At 35.8% G+C, this 17,515-nt stretch overlaps 1 protein-coding gene across 1 annotated transcript in view; it reads right to left on the bottom strand.

The window, feature by feature from the left end:
* Positions 1 to 16,468: 16,468 nt before the first annotated feature.
* Positions 16,469 to 17,515, bottom strand: part of DSG4 (desmoglein 4) — a 50,256-nt gene continuing 49,209 nt past the window's right edge. The window contains exon 17 of the mRNA XM_077136096.1: positions 16,469 to 17,224. Within this exon, the coding sequence (XP_076992211.1) occupies positions 16,469 to 17,224 (756 nt within the window). The remainder of the gene's footprint in view (positions 17,225 to 17,515) is intronic.

Below are 17,515 nucleotides of genomic sequence, written 5' to 3' on the forward strand. Positions count from 1 at the left end.
TAGTGTGGTGAGGAAGAAGGATGCTTCTAAATATGAGCAGCAAGTCATTCTTTATTCTTCAGGGTCATTGCAGTTCTCTATCAAAGACTCATGGATTATTGGCTTTTTACCTAAGGCAACATAACCGATCCTTTTGTGATTAGTAAGTTACCAGTGAGTTTGACAGACCTGTAAAACTTGCACAACTTATTGTTCTTTACATTTTCGTATTGGTTTCTTAACCAGGAAGTACAAAACCTCTTGAAAAGATTAGTTAGAATGAGCAGAAATTTTATGTGTATTTGGTTATTTCTGTTCTCAGGGGCAGATTTGATTTCATATGGCTCTGTTCTGTATTCACATAGTACCTAGGAAAGCGCTGAACTTTCAGTTCAAAACATGAACAGGCTTTTTCCCACAGTTTAGAATATGTTTAATTGACCTTCCTTTGATGAAGCACCATTATTCCATTTACTGACATTGAGAAGATTAAAGTCCATTATTTTTCTAAATTGTTAATAAATCCATGTCTTACATAAAAATGTTGTTTATCCTTTAGAATTTTTCTGGTATTTTTCACATTAACTTATGATGAGCATCATTTCAAGTGACTTTCCTTCAATACAGCCTCTCAAGGTTCCTAAAGGTTCATTTTGCCTGAATGCTAGGTGCCTTTCTCAGCAATGGGAATCCATCCTCTTTTATCCAAGGCAGACAGGGCTGCATTACACTCCTGGAAGGGTATACCTAAGGAAAGATTAAAGGTAAGAGAGATTCCGAGAGTCAGTTTGGGTTTCATTTTTGATGTGTTGGGCAGAAGGCCGATTTTGCAGGTGTTTGTGCACGTTGATCAGTTGTGCAACATGGTGACAACGCTAATTCTTCAGTTATCCAGTGTGAAGTTAGGATTAACAGATTCTCAAAACACCTTTTTATTCCTTTAGACTTTGCAGTGATACAATTGATACAAATTTGAGTTGGCCAGTCTTCATTTGAAGAAAGTGTCTGAAATTTTATCTCCATTTACCAAGTTTCACTAGGCTGAAGTAACTTGATATTCAATTGGTCTACTGAAGTTTTCTATTTCTTGGGTAAATTGTGATATTTTATATTTTGCTAGGATATTATTCATTTCTTCTCGTGTCTCCAAATTTATCATTACATATTAGCATATAGGGTTTCTCCTAGAAATTTTAAGGTGGATATTTGTAGAATAAATATAACAAGCAGTAAGTTTTCTTTGCCCTCGTGATAAAGGTCTGAAACTGAAATGAGAGAAAGAATCCATTTACAATCTTGGTTAAAGCTGTACAATATTTGGAGGTAATTTTCTTAAGGATGCACAGAAGAATATTAATGAAAGTCATAAAACAGGATCTGAAAAGTAGAAAGACATTATGATGTTCTTGGATGAAATTATTATTATTTTAAAATGTCAATTTCTTAAAAAACAATGCAATTCTCAGTCGTAACATTTTGCAGTGTTAATGCAGTTCCTAGTCGTAACATTTTGTCTGAATGGGGTTGGAAGTAGGGAGGCTCTTATGTCCAGATGGAAGAACAAAAGCCAATCAAAGAATGATTAAGAAGAATATCAAAGGGTCCTTTTCTTACCATATGTCGGAATTTACTCTAGTGGTGCTATTATCCAAAAAACAGCTATTAGATACAACTTTTGCCTCTGGACTCATGCTTTTATGAGTATGTGGGGTAATTCAGCTATAGTAATACTGCTGCCTTTCCTCCCTATCCCTCATTAGCTCCTGATTATGGATGGATAATGACTCTTCTGATTTGTGAATTTAAGAGAAAACATTAAGGATGCTTGTACAGCCCCAAACCACCACCCTTCCTCTCAGTGTCTCTTTTGGGGTCATCCTGTTGATGTTTCTTTCTGAGTATAATCCTACAGAGTCAGACTCCATCCCTTGGTTGTGGGTGTTAAGGGGGTTGTAAGTGTGATTAAGTGTGATTCTGGGATGACTATTAGGATTCTCAGTGTGACTGTCTGTCTCAATCTCATCATCTGCCTCTATTATTTTGTAGATAATAAAGCTGATACTCTAATTTTATTTTTTGGTCTGCCTCTTATACCTTATTTCTCAACTGCTTCCAATCTGAAGAAGTGAAAAAGGTTGGATGCAACACACTAAGGAATGTGGTATTGACATAGGAATAAACAAATTGGCTAGAGGAACAGAATAGAGAATATAGAAACAGAATATTCTACAGTCAATAAAAAGAATGCTTGGAGTTATACCACTTGATTTAAATGACTTAGACATATTTCCACAGAGGTCCTATTGAGTGATAAGATGAGGATATTGAAAACTGCATATAATCTTGTCATCTGTATCTACATATCTCTATCTCATTTCTAAATCTACGTCTATTCCTATATCATCTCTATATATCTATATCAATACTTGTATCTATATCATCATCTATATCTACATCTGTATTTGAACATGAGAAACATAGAAAGCATAAATAATAGGCTGTTAGGTGAGTGATCATACTATAAAATACTACTACTGTATATTGAGGAGAGAGAAGGAATAATTAAGTTGAAATGGAAATATTAAAAAAAAAGGTTTCACTGATATTTTTCCACAGTATGTATCATTACATCACATTTATATCAAGTTAAATATATATGTGTATAAGGAATAAAAATGAGAACATAATACTTTGGGTAATTATATGTTAAATATTTTATCCTTTCAAAGCATTGATTATTAAGAAAAGAGGGATTTACTATTTGATGATTGAAAACATTTAGAAAAAGATGTACTTGGCTAGAGATGTGAAAATATAAATATACTTATTATTTTGCAGTTTTTCTAGTAATGAAAATAACAGAAAAATGCTGAACTACTGAATTCCCTTGAGTCATGTTTTAGCCCCTGAAAAAAAACAAGTGGTCTGGAAACATGAATAAACCTTTTCTGTGCTGCTGAAAGATACCAGTGTGGTTACCAATTGTGCATTTTTTGGGGGGTATGACTGGTAGAAAGGTGTACTCGTATTGAGGGAAATAGGGGATAAATTTAAGGAAGAGCATTGTTTTTATTAACAGTTGGGGATGAAGACCCAAAGAGCGTCTCTCGTTATTTTGAAAATAACATTCATAGTTTTGAAGATAAGGGGAGAAAATTGCTGTTCTAGCAATGGTTATCAAGAGAAAAAGTCATTGTTAAGTGTACTCGTCTTCTCTATCAATTTCTAAAGGCTTAAAAGATTTTAAAAGTGATCTCTGTTGTCCCAGTGGGAAAGCCTGAGCAGTTTGTGTGGGAGAGAGCTGTCTACATTGCCAACTCCCACGGGACTCTCTTGGGAAGATTCTAGTTAACCATTGGCCAGCATCACTCTCCAAGGGATTGAATCCAAAAGGCTGAGAAGAACAGGTAGTGGGGCCTTCCGGCATTGGCTTCATGTGGGTGACAGCATCAGAAATTTAGATGGTCTTCTTGAAATAGTGCAAAAAAAAAAAAAAAATACAGGAAACAATATACAGCCCAAGAGAGTGAGTGCTCTTCTCCAGGATTAGTCTACAGACTTGGAGAGAGTAGGCACACAAGGCCTTTTACATAGCATTTGGTGTCTGGCTTACCACTTGGCACAGTAGACTCTCAACAACTATTTGTGGAATAGGTGGGAGAATGTATGATTGGATGAGGGGATAGAGATGAAGGTAGCCGGATTGTGATTCTTAGATGGGTCCCAGATTGAGCAGAAAAGCCAAATGAATGCTGGGAACAAGAGGTGGAGCAGAAGGTCCATCCAGGGGTTGCTGATACCTAGTAGGGGTGCTGCCTAGGGAGACTCATTTAATACCTGAGCCCACTTCCATTTCAGGCAGGAAAGGGAGCTGCTTTTTACTGAGTACCTTCCATGCACTTAAATGTGATGCTAAGTATCTTCTTTACATCATTTATTTAATTCCTCTAAATGCACTGCCAGAAAGATGTTATTAACTCCACTTTACAGACAAGGCAACCAAGACTCAGAAATGATGCATACATTTGTTTAAGATCACCATGCTGATAAGTAGTGTAGGGAGGATTTGAAACTAATCTATCTGACTTCAAGTTTATGTCCTTCCCATAACGTCAGTGACTACAAAATAAAGGACATACCCTTGTGAGGGGGCACTTCATTATTTCTCAGGGAGTGGATTTCTAGTCTGGCAGAGGCCTTATTTGTTGGCTGAAAACAAAGCAGCCTTCTTTGTCATTGCTTTGATTGTTAAAAATCATGGTATTTACTTAAAAGGTAATTTTGCAGAATTGTCTTTAAAATAGTATTATTATTTAAAAAAATTTGAAACCCTATTTCAAATTTTGCCAACCTCCACTCAAAGTCCCCTAAGAGATCACTCTTAGAATTGATGGTGATTTGTTAAAATGGCAAATCCTTTCATTTTTATTTTTAAACGATCCAAAAACGGTGGCTGCCCTATTGCCTTGACAGGAACAGCCTTCGTACTTTTCAGCATTAATGTAGAAATAATGTTCCTATGACATATTTTCAAAGAAACACTTTCTTATTTACTGCATGGTGTAAAATGTTGCTAAGTGCGTTCAGAAATGATTATGTCACTGTCGAAAGTTATTTGCACTATAATAAAGGCATTTCTTTAGAAAAATCATGGTATTAATTGAAAATTCAAAAAGCCACACATTTTTATGTTATTAGAATGGCATGTCGGTTCTCAACAGTTGGAAAGCACTGCCCTTTTTGGTTTGTCTTCATTTTCTTAATTTTCTAAAAATTAGAAAAAATCTTTAATGATCCCAGAAGATGTAAACATGCGTTATAGAAAGTTAGAAAATAAAAACAAGCAACAAAATAAAAAGTCATTATATTCTAAACTCCCAGAGATGTTCTATTAACCCTTTAAAATGCGTGTCTCATCTGAAAAAAAGAGGTTAATAACATCTTCCTTGCAGGGTGTTTGGGCAATTTAAATAAATTGTAAATAAATGTGAAGAAAATACCCAACATCACATTTAAGCACAGAGAATATACTTAATAAATATCAGTTTCCTTTGCTGCATGAAATTCTCCCAGTTATTTTTCTGTTTACATACATATATATTAAAACCAAAATGAGATTCTGCTGTATATGCTATTTTTTCGCTTGCTTTTTTCCTGTGTATGATTTCCACTCTTCTGTGTCAATAAGCACTATTCTTTAATATTTGGTTCATATCAAATGTTCTCAAATAAGCCCTCAAATGATCTTTATAGCCAATTTATCTAAATCAAGATCTAAATAAATTCCTTTTAATATAGCAGGGTCCTTTTCTTTCTTTTTTTTTTTTATGACACCGACTGATTGAAGAGACTGAGCCACTTATCCCACAGAGCACTTTTGAATTCATTTTGTGGTGCTGTTTCACTGGTTCCTCTCTCAGAGGTCTTACTGAAATGTTTAAGAGGTGGTCTCTCCTACTAGTCCATAACATAACTTTCTGTCTCTCTTTCAATTTATTCATAGAATTCAAACATCTGAAAACCTGAAGAAATATAGGATAATCTAATCTAGTTATTTTAAAACTTATTTTTAACCAAAACTCATAATCAAAAATATAGCTTGTCACCAACCAATAAACACTTATACCAGCACACACATAGAAACAAGACAAAAGTTTCTTTAGACAAAAAAAGAAAAGTTTTGTAAGACAATACTTATTCTTGCTGTATGTGATATTTTCTTTTCTTTTATAGTCTATTTAATTCCATTAAAAATGTTTATCTAGATTTTGACCTATTAGTAGGGGTACGATTCACAGTTTGAAAAGCAGTGATTTTTTAAGCTCTCTAATTTTATAATTTTGAATTGTATAAATTAGCAAAATACGATGAATAGATTTAAAGTGCCTTATCCAAGCACATAGTGCTACAAAATTCAAGAACTGGCCCCAAATATGCATTGAATTCTGTGTCTAATCGCTTCAGATATGGTAAGTAGAAGTTGAAGCATCCAACCTATTTTCCCCTGGCAGCTTAATAATATCTCTTCATGATTTCTGTCTTAGAGAGAGAGAGATTCTCCCATAATCAGCTAGTAGATTTCGGTAACAGTTTTAAGAAGTGATTGCAGGAGAATAATCCAATCAACACATATTTATTCCACAGGTACTTGTTAAGCCTTATGCTCCAGTCACAGTTTGGACCTCAGGGATACAAAGATGAATAAGATAATGATGGAATTTTGAAACAGGGTGTGCCCCCAGGCACGGTAAGAAAAGAACTAGTTCAACTGATGCTGTGAACTGCATGACTGGTCATGTGAAATCGGCAAATATTTAACAAATACCTACTATGGTGACTGTAGTTTCTAAATCCCAGCTTGGGCTAATAAGAATGAGTGCATAAGGGGAAAGTGGTAGATGCTTTTAAGTTCAACCTGAGAGAGATAGTGAGCACTGTGACCCTGTCCCGGATTTCCAGGAGATGTGGTTCCTATTAATTATGCACCCTGCCCTAAGAATCACCAACTGCTCCAAATTTCAAAACTCATTATAAAGCATTTCCTTATATTGACCAGAATTTCTAGTCAATAAAGTGATGGATGTTTTCTCTTTTAACTTGTCACTGCTAATCAGTTTATCACGGGGCTTCGTGGTTTGAAGTTTGGATTTCACTTCTCAGTCCATTTCCTGCTAAGCTACATGTTTCTCTGCTTCGACGAGGGTGCTTGACAAGTACTTTGCTAAAGCATGCAGTGAACTGAACACACCCTTATCTTCAGAAAAGGACACTCCTTTTTGTTCCAAGGAAACGAAATTCCTAAGCCAGCGTGATTTTCTGTGAACTTTACTCCCTTCCCCCACTCCATCTGCCTTCTAGAGGAGGGAGACAGGAATTTGGGAGAAGTCTAGGGACCTTTTGACCCGCTGTACTTTGCTTTCGCAGGCAGTCTGCAGTGCACAGTAGAAAGGAACTGACTAGGAGAGAGACTGGGAGAGGCCAGGGTCAGTGTTGGGTGGGTGTGCTGCTCCCTCTTGTTCTACTAGAGAGCTACGCCCTTTTACAGATTCTCACGTATTCTTCCTTCTAATCAGAAAATGAGCTTTCCGTTAGGAAATCTGAAGATTGAGGAAGGGAAAGGCTATCTCAACTAGTCTGGGTTACCTGAATATGTTAAAGTTTTTGTACTTTTTCAAAAGAAAAAATAAATAGGGGTGGATGAAAAATGTTAAGGTTTCAGTGAACTTTTTAGAGTGCTTGGACCTAAGGTACTACTAGATTTCAGTAGTCGGTGCAGGCATCTAGAGTCTCGGGTAAGCATGCTATGAAGATTATGTTGCTGCGTGGATAAATAAGAGCCATCCGAGAAGCTAACAATGCTCAATACTGGTCATAGTTGGGAAGGTTTGCATCCTGGTTTGTAGTTATTGTGAAAGTGATTACAGTATAAGCTAATTTCCCCCTCAGGTGTCCCGGTCTTCCATCATCTCTGTTCAAAGGATAAAAAAAAATCGCTTTAGTTTTTCAACATCATTTATGCCTGTCCCTTCCCTCTCACCAACATCTCAGTGCAGGTGAGACAGACAATGTAAAGTCCCTTTGTTATGGCAAGCAGGGCGAGGGGTGAAAACACTGCTTTGTAACTGTGGAAATAGAGAATCACAGGGAACAGGCTAGTACATGAGAGCCACAAATCATGGAAGATTAGTCATTGTTTAACGTATTCTGGACAGTGTAAAGATCTCAGACTTTTTGAGATTAAAAACAAAGATAAAGAATAACTGTCATCTCAGTGTGAGGCCTGCCATTATCATGTCAGCTCATATTCCCTCTTTACTGGGAAATTTCCTTTTAATGCAGAAAGTGCATTTTCTTGAGTGATAGCCTGAGTCTTAGTTTCCATGCTCTGCCTGTTCAGCAGATAGTTTTAGATGGAGAGTCCTACGGTTTTAAAGGCCTTCCTGGGCCCTGATGTTTTTAGGTTACAGTGCCATCTCTGGGAGACAGCTAGGATAACTGGTTATTGCCATTTGATGATGATGTGAAATGCACAGTTACACTGTGATTTTGTGATATGGACAATTAATTATTCAGTTGTCCCAAGGATCATGACAGTCTGATGAAACAATTTCTTTGCTGGCTTGTTTCATCAAACAGCTTCTTCACTGGTTTCCTTACCTGCAGTCTCGTCATCCTCCTGTCCAAGCCAGAGCACACTCTTCAAGGGGTTTCAAAGTCACTGTTCTCCTTTAAATACTTTGGTGGCTTTCTTTAACAAAAACTTAAAATAAAAATGCCTTAGATGCCATACATCTCCAGGCTTCTGACTCCTTGAGCATCATCGTCTTGTAAAACCGTGGTCTTTCACTGGTCCTACCAAAATGCTTCAAGTTGTTGGAAGGAGCCAACCTCTTTCCCCTTTCTTCCTTGTTTCTCTCCCTGCCTCCCATGCAGTTCTGTTGGTCTGGAATGCGCTTCCCATTTATGTATCTACTTCCTATGGGTTCTTCCAGACTCATCTCACAGGTCATTTCTTATGAGATGCCTTTCTCAACTCCCCTGAGCTGGGTACCCCTTCTCTTCTCCCATTGGACCTATTGATACCCTTGTGTGGCACTTGTTTTGTATTTTCTCTCTTTATTTTTCCCTTTACCTGACTGTACGGGCCGTGCTGGCAAGAACTCTAGTCTCCCTCTCTACCCCAGCACCTAGCTCACAGGCACATAATGAAATCCTCAAAAAAATATTTGGTCAATGAATGAGTGAGCCAGGATTGGAACTGGGTCACAGTGGTTCCCAAACCATGTTTCTTTTTCTCAGTTTCCTTCGTCTATGAAAGAAAGATCAGGAGGTGGATTAAACGAGAAAATGTTTGAAGTGCAATTAGCATGGTACTTGGCACATATGGATTTGTTTATTTTTACTCTTCTCTCTTTACGATCCCTCTCTAGCTTCATGTCCCCCACACCTGGTGGCTCATGCCTCATTGATAGCAAAGTCTCCACCCAGTCACTGCCTCACCATTAAATGCATAATTAAGATTTCCCAGTCAACTAATCCTTAGGCTAATCATATGCATGCACAGAGATTTTTTATTAACACACCTCAGCATCACTCACTACACATATTCACTGTCTCCCTATTAAAAGTACATCTGGTACCTTTTACTCAGTCATCTTGGCAATCACAGGGAGCTTGACTCAATAGATTTCTACCAAAGTGTGTTCCTCTTTTCAAGACAATCCTTTTGAATGCTTGGAGTCGATCTTTTTTTTTTTTAACATGGTCAGGCACTGGGAATTGAACCTGGGTCCTCTGGCATGGCAGGCAAGCATTCTTGCCTGCTGAGCCACCATGGCCCGCCCTGGAGTCGATCTTTTATGCCAACAGCAATAAATGCTGGTAGTCTTCATATTTCATTTACTCCACTTTCATCCAACTCACTCTACCCATATGGTATATTCCGTCCCTACATTGACTACCTCACCACAGTTTTCTCTGTTATAAGCACTTTGTATTAGAATGGTTACAATTGATTAAACAATATTATTGTGATTATATTATTAACTATAGTCCATAGTTTGCGTTAGACTTCAGTTTGTGTTGTACAGTCCTAAGGTTTCTAAAATACTTTTTATTCTAGTAGCAAATATACAACCTAAAATTGACATTTTATGCACCATTCATCCTGACTATAAGCTAATAAACTAGCACAATTGTGCTGCCAGACCCCAGTTCAGTAGTCAGAGCACCTTCATCTTTATCAGTGAAACAGAATTTGTGTACTGATTTGACTAGTTTTATTGTCTTTTTCCTTATTGTTTTTAAAAATGATAAGACATCTAATAAGCTTTTTGTTTACTCACTTTCTTAGTAATCCACAAAAGCACTGGCAAAATTGCCACCAATAATTCCTTCTCACTATGAAATCAGTTTCTTTAGTCTACTGAATCTTATTTAAGTAAATCATAAAGAATTTAGGGGAGTTTTCTGAAGACATTAATTTTTGCTATTTGTGTTTAATGATGTCTGTTTAAATTATTGTAATAATTATTTATACATTTTAACATTCATGAAGTAAAAATAAACTATTATACCATATTTAGTGACAGTAAGGGTAGGCTTTCTGGAAATGGAGTTTTCCATGTCACAGTTTAAGTCTAATGTTTAGGATTCATTTATTTGCTTTCTTAGTTATTTTGATGAATATATCATGTCTAAAAGTAAATAAATTTTATCCTGAATAATATTGGGATTTCTATTTTGTCTCCTGCTCTGTTTTATATATATATATATATATATATATATTTCTTCATTTTGGAGCTTATATATATATAAAATACAAGAAATGGTTCTGAAAGGAAATAAAAGCCATCATTGGCTATAATGAAAGATAATCTTGTTTTCAGTAGATTCTCTCATAGATCTGCAAATTTCTGTGAGTTTTAACTTTTTCCTCAAGTATTTATCCTATGTAAATGTTGGAAAAGGTGACAATGTAGACTAAAGCTGGCGTCTTCTATAAGTTAAATTTAATCTTAATTAATTCAAATTAAAATCCCTTCAGTTTTCTTTTTAAAACATGAGTGTATCAGAAGTGCCCATCTTACTAACAAAGAAAAAGAGAAGTAATGGTGGGGATTGCTCCCACCAGATATCAAAATTTACTAAAAAAATAGTGTGGTACATCTGAAGCAATAGGCAGACTTATCAGCATGTTTAATAATGTGTTGATGCAATAGAAGAAAAAGAATAGAAAGGTATCTAAATTGTATAGTAATTTATAATCTTTCCTTAATAATTCATTCTATCATTCAGTTATTATTATAATAATAACCTTTATTTACTGATGGCCAGATTCTGAATAGAAGGTGGGTATACATCTGTTAATCTTAGTCCATATTATATTATTAAAAGGTAAAGAAACTGATAATATTAACTATTGTTAAGTTTGTAGCTAATACATCCTGTCAAAAACTGTTGGTGGGAGTGTAAATTGATGCACCTTTTTGAGAGGGAAATTCTGAAAGACACATAAAAATTATTTGCACATATCCTTTGATATGGCTACTTCCCTTCTAACAGTTTATGGAAAAACTTAAACTTGTGCACATGTGTATATGCATACGTATTCATTGTAGCATTGTTGGTAATAGCAAAAACTGGAATTGCCTTAGTTCTCCAGTATTAAGGGAAAGGTTAAAATGATTGGTACATACTTATGAATTTTATGCAGATTTTTGAAAGAATGAGGAAGATATGTATGTGATGACATAGAAGCTTAGTCATGATAATATAGGAGGTAGAAAATACAGAGAAGACAATAGTAGAAAAAATTCAGTGAAAGTTTTGGCGCTACAGTCTTGTCCTAATACCTTCATTTTGGTCAACTCTAGACTAGAGGAAGCCAATCTGCTATAACGGGTTTAAAAACTGGGCTATCTGTTTATACTAGATTACAACTTTGCCTCACTGTCACACACTTCTAGGTCTTTCAGGAACTATATTTCCCAGATTGACCTGCTCTGTACCATTTTAGGATTTATTTTATTCATCTATACCAAATTTTTTCAAAAAGCGTGTGAGGTTATCTTCCATAACTTTATTTAATAGTACTCTTCCTGTAAAAGGCAAGGGTCTTCTACAGTGCAGTTGTCTTCATGAGTTATATACTTGAATCTTCTTGTTAAGGATGGCACTTATACAGACTTTTTCAAAGGCTGCTGTCTAGAGGCAATATTGTTGAACTGCAGACATTTGCTTTTAAGTGCTTGAGAGAATATGACAGTATCCTTCACTTTCTAAAATTGATGAGCATGTGCTATGTGTCAGGCATTCTGCTTAACACTGGAGATGCTGAAGAGAGAAAAGTATTGTCCATTTATTGACTAGCTCACAGGATGGCAGGCAAAGGAAAAATTAATGTATCACTTACTGAAGGGAGTACAAAAGGAGTGTGAGCCAAGCAAGCAGGATGGGGCAGTGGAAGAAGTATCCAGAAATTCTCCCAGGAGTTGGTGATGCTTGAGATGAGGATTGAGGAATGAATAGGAAGATCTAAGTATCTGAGGGGAATGGGAAGGGTTCCAGATTAAAGAACCAGGATGGGCTTCTTACCTATAGAAATATGAGAAAGCATGCTATTTTCTTGAAACTGCAAATAAGCCACACAAATACTTAAAGTAACAAAAGGCAAGGGCATTCGATTTGCAAAAATACTGGGAATAACATACAGAATGATTGATTGAAGTCACTTCGGGCAATTCCCCGTGTGCCTGGGTCACCTCAGTGATGGTGCAGAGGATCTCCTAGGCTTTAGGGCCAGCATCTCACCTCGGGATGTTGGCTCATCAGAAGATCCTGACCACCAATGGAAGTAAGCATGAAGGAGAGTCTCTGCCTCATTGATCCCAACACCGGGTACCTCTGTTTCCTAGTGACCTGAAGCACATCGGTTATCATGAAGACTCCTGAGGGCTTCCCCAGAATCACCTCACAAAATAGGCCCTGGGCATTCACCAGCATAAAGCATTTCACTCATTCCCCATTTCCCACCAGTTTAATCCAAACCCCTCATGGGTTTCAAGACCCTTTACCACCTGCCTCTCATATATGCCAGCAGACGTAAATCAGTAGAATTTGGTGGTTAAGAATGAAATCTCTGCAGTTAGGCCGTCCTGGGTTTCAATTTTAACTCTGCTGTTCTCTTAAGCTGTAACATACAAATAACGGCTTCCCTAAGCCTTAATGTCATCTATGGTAGGGGAATAAAACATCCAGTTTTTGTTGACTTGTGAATTAGATAGGATAACATGTTCTGTTTGAGTAATTAAAACAGTGGGCCATCATATAAAAATGGCTGAATATATGATAGCTATATAATTCCTCTTTTGCTTCAGACATTCTTTACTATATTTAATTTGACACTTAATATTCTCTGAATATACCCTGTACTTTTGTCTTTTATACCTTTGTAATTTCTGTCAGACAAAATTCTACTTGTCCTGCCTCACATTTAACCACCTTCAAGGCGCATTCCTCAATTCTTGAAATTAATTGAAATTAATTAATCTTTCGTTATTATATTTCATCCTAAAAATGTATACAATGTCTAACCAATTTATGGGGTTTGCTAGATTGATTTATTTTTCATGAACAATTACTAATAAAATAATGACCCTGCTGAGAAATTTGCCAATAATAAACAAATGAATCATTCTCAATTTTAGTTTATAAGTGAACCCATCCCTCGGCATTATGATCTTTTTCCTAAAATGACGATGAGGTGGCAATCACATGGTAACAAAAAGGGAAAAGATTTTCTGTCTGTGTGTCTGTATCTGTGTATGGAATACTACATGCACCAAAGAGAAAATGAAATATTTTTTCCTAATCATATATATTTATTGAAGAAATATATAAAACATCATTGCATTAAGGAATACATTGCAACTGGAAATATCTAATCCAAAACAGGAATTAAAAAAATTTTTTTCTGGTACAAGTATAAATACTGTCCATGTTCTTAATGTTTTCCTTCCCTTTACCTGATAAGACTTTTTTCAAGAGAACCCATTTATTCATTGACAGTGCTATCTTCTCAAGTAATTCCACTGAGTAGGAGATATGACTCAAATTATGAGCTATGGTATTTATTTATTAAATATCATTTACTGTATTTCTGGGTTCATTTTCAAACTTTACCATAAATTCTATATAACCTTTACTTCTTAGCCAAATCAATACCCTAATTCCTAAGCAGAAAGGGGTAACCTTGCTTTAAGGTTTTCGATTTTTGTTTTTTTTTTAAAAGATGAGGTTTAAAAATATGCCAATTCCAGAGGCTTGAGTGATCTATGAGCAATACTGACCATCTGGGCCTGATGATGGAGTATTTCCTAGCTGATAATGTAGAAAGAGAAAATTAAATGCCTCTGATCTTATTTCCCACGGATACTAGGAAGGAAGGCACCCACTTTGAAGTGGATTTTTTCTTTTGAAAGCACCTGTGAGTCTTTGTGTATTCATATAGAGATAGAACATAAAGTTCATAGAGAAATTTTCTTACACCCCTCATAAGTGATTTCATCTCCTTTTAAAATTTTAAAGTATTAGTTAAACATTCAACACTACGCTATTCTTCATTTCTCCAATCTCATAATATTTTCTGCTTTCGATGCCACTAACATTTCTTATTTAATTATTCACTAATTCTTTTGTAATTCTTAAAATCATTGGCTTAGGGTGGGGCGATGGTGGCTCAGTGGCAGAATTCTGGCCTGCCATGCCAGAGATCCGGGTTTGATTCCCGGTGCCTGCTCATGATAAAAAAAAAAAGAAAAAAGAAAAAAAAAATCATTGGCCTAATGGAGTGCAAACTTTGAAAAATAGCCACATCAAGAAATACCAAAGGATTGAGGGTAGGCAGATGTTATGTTGCTGTTGTTAAGTGTTAAAATGAGTATAGTACTAATATTCCTTGACTGCCCCATGGGTTTCATCAAATTATAGAGTAGCAGAATCTTGGTTGTAAATGACTAAAGGAAGGGATGGCTTTAATAACTGGTGGTGCTTGGAAAAAAAGTTTAGAAAACAAACAACCGAGTGTTATGATGCTTTAGTCATTCTGCACTTCAATTTCAAAAAGCATACTTTTCTGGGTAAGTACTTTTCTTTCCAGTTGATAGATATAAAAGACCATGCTGGAAACAAAAATGGATCCTTCTGATGTCAATGAAAAGAGCACTGACCAGAGCATGTGAGATATGGATTCAGGTTTTTGTACCACGACTAGCTGGTTGTGGTCATTTAAAATCTCTATTTCTAGACTTCTTATCTGTAAAATGAGAGAGTTGGGCAAGAGATTATGTGAGGTGCCTCAGGGCCTATGATAGTTGTATTCATAATGGAAAAAAAAATAAGCAAGAAGCACCACATTTATTTCCTTCCAAAAGAAATAAGCTCTGAAAATAAGTTTATTTCATTTACACTAGCTTACTAGTTACAGTATAGTTACTACTATATAATTTACATATTTTACAGAATTAAATAAAGCTATCTCTCCAGAATTTTCTTTTCTTAAACCAGCTTTGTGCCTACTGAAAATAAGTAATCTGTGCACATGTTTCTATTTCATTCATTCAGCATAAGTAGTAGTAGGAAGAGAACTACAAACTTGGTATGGATTTGAATATTTTGTGGATTATTCTTGGTAGGAGCTCAAGAATATCTCCAGTCTTATTTCAAATCTGCAAAAGAATTAGAAGCTCTATGAAGGAAAGAGTCATGTCTATCTTCTCTACCTATATATTCACCTATATATTTACTGAGCCAGGATCAGCACTTACACTATGTTTAAAAGCATAGTAGTTTTTAAGAAAATATTTGTTGAATATGTGAATAATTACAGAGGTGCTTTGGTTGCCAAAGGAAAGCTCTATGACTCTAGTCAATGGAACTGATTAAAACATATTTTGTGTATTTTCCTGGCATAATTAGCAAGAGTAGGGGAAAAATCCCCTATAAAGGGGAAAAACTCCAATACTTCAACCAAGAACTATTTCTACTGTAGGGTTGTCTTTTTTTTTTGGCTATTCTAAATTAATTTACAGTTGATAAAAATCAATAAAGTGCAATCAAAATTCATTCATATTGATTTATATGTATATATTTATATACACATATATAATATATGTCATTCCTTTTGATGAATCATTTCCAGTAATGCATTCATCTGGTGAACTCTTTTCATTATTATATTAAGCATTTTTTTTTTTTTTTACATGGGCAGGCACCTGGAATTGAACCCGAGTCCTCGGGCATGACAGGCAAGCACTCCTACCTGCTGAGCCACCGTGGCCCACCCATTAAGTGTTTCTTAAAGATTCCATCTCTTGAGAAACTGTTTAAAGATATCAGTAGCTTCAGATCTCTGTTGATAGAATCTCCATTTTTCTTTCAGTTTCCTTTTAGAAGTCTTCATTTCACTCAGTTTTTCAATTAAAAAAGTTAATAGAAATTTTAACAGTTTTAATAGAAATTTCTATTAAGTGATTTTTAATAGATATTTCTCTAAAGATAAATAAGACTAGTGAATGTAGGCAAGTTATTATTTTTTTTGCAACCTTCAAACACAAGGGCATAATCATTTGCATGACCAGTTTTGTTATCCAGTATGCAGAACCTTGACTGGGACTGCCAGTCTCAGAACCTCTAAGATTTGCAGCATGAGTTACATGCCATTAGATACAGTGTCAGAGGGTGCAATATATTTCCTTCAAGTTTTTTGGCACTTTTTTTTTTATTAGAAAGAAAGACTTAAAATAGGCTGATCTAAAATGCTTTACCATATTTACACCCCAAAAAGTTACGATCAAAGAGCAGCACTGGATTGAGCATACTTGTTGACTAGTAACATGTTAAATATTGTCCAGTCATTATATGTCTTTGGTGAGTATATTGGTGATTATGTGGTGCAAGATTCCTATATAGAATGCTGACCATAATGCACTTACTGCTGGGAGTAATGTATGTTACTATATTGTGTAAATTTGCATTGAGATGTCATTGGGGATGTTTGGCTTATGTGAATATCTGGGTTCACCATTTGCATCATTTGAATTTCTGGTCCTACCATAATACTGCCACTCATCACAGGTCCCATGCAACCATCATTCATGCAACTATTGCTCATGCCAGGCCTGCCAGGACTAGACAGTACTCTCTCAGCATAGATTACATTGTGTGTGTTGGCTAACTCAGCCGGAACACAGATATTCCCCTGAACGTCGTAGACAGGTGCCATTACGGTTTCGGTCACTACAACATTGGGCACAAGCTGAGGATCAAAAACAATGGTAGTGGGCTGGACACTTTGATCGGCAGTGGTGTAAGTCTCAGTTACTATAACATCCTCGTGAATCACTGGTTCAGGCATTGCCATTTCTGCCTGGAATTCAGCCTCTGAGAGTGTTATTCCTGAAGATTCATTAACAAAGTAATTAGGCCCAAGCAAAGGGAGATCGGTACTTATAGGTATACAGGCCTGGTGTGAAGGAAATGGTTCGATTTCTGTGTCTAAGCAGATTTCAGCAAGAGTCCTAAATTTTGGATCTAAAGTTTCCAAGCAGCTCTCATCTAAGTCATCCACAATCCAACTGCAACAACCAATGGAGCCCACGGGAGACCCTATTCCTTCGTGGTCATAAATGAGCAAGCAGTCATTTGCTGGTCGACCTTCATCTTCATCTGCATAAGCATATGCTTTCTAAAGTTAAAAGAAAAATAAGGAATTAGAAGTTTTTTCCCCCCTAATCAAAGAAGACTAAAAACCATGCTTTAGAGACTTTTGGTCAAAGAAAAATTTATGGAATGAACTGATATTTTGATAAATTTATAAATAATCAGAATTATTTAGGAGATCAGAATACATTAATGGTTCATAAATTTCTATTATTTGAAAATGAATCGACAATAATTTCTACATTTTATTCAGATTTTGAATTAAGATAACGTTTTAACCTTTTTGATTTTTTTCCTTTATTTCTAAGGTGTCTAG

This window comes from Tamandua tetradactyla, chromosome 18, assembly GCF_023851605.1.
Source record: "Tamandua tetradactyla isolate mTamTet1 chromosome 18, mTamTet1.pri, whole genome shotgun sequence".
NCBI lineage: Eukaryota > Metazoa > Chordata > Mammalia > Pilosa > Myrmecophagidae > Tamandua > Tamandua tetradactyla.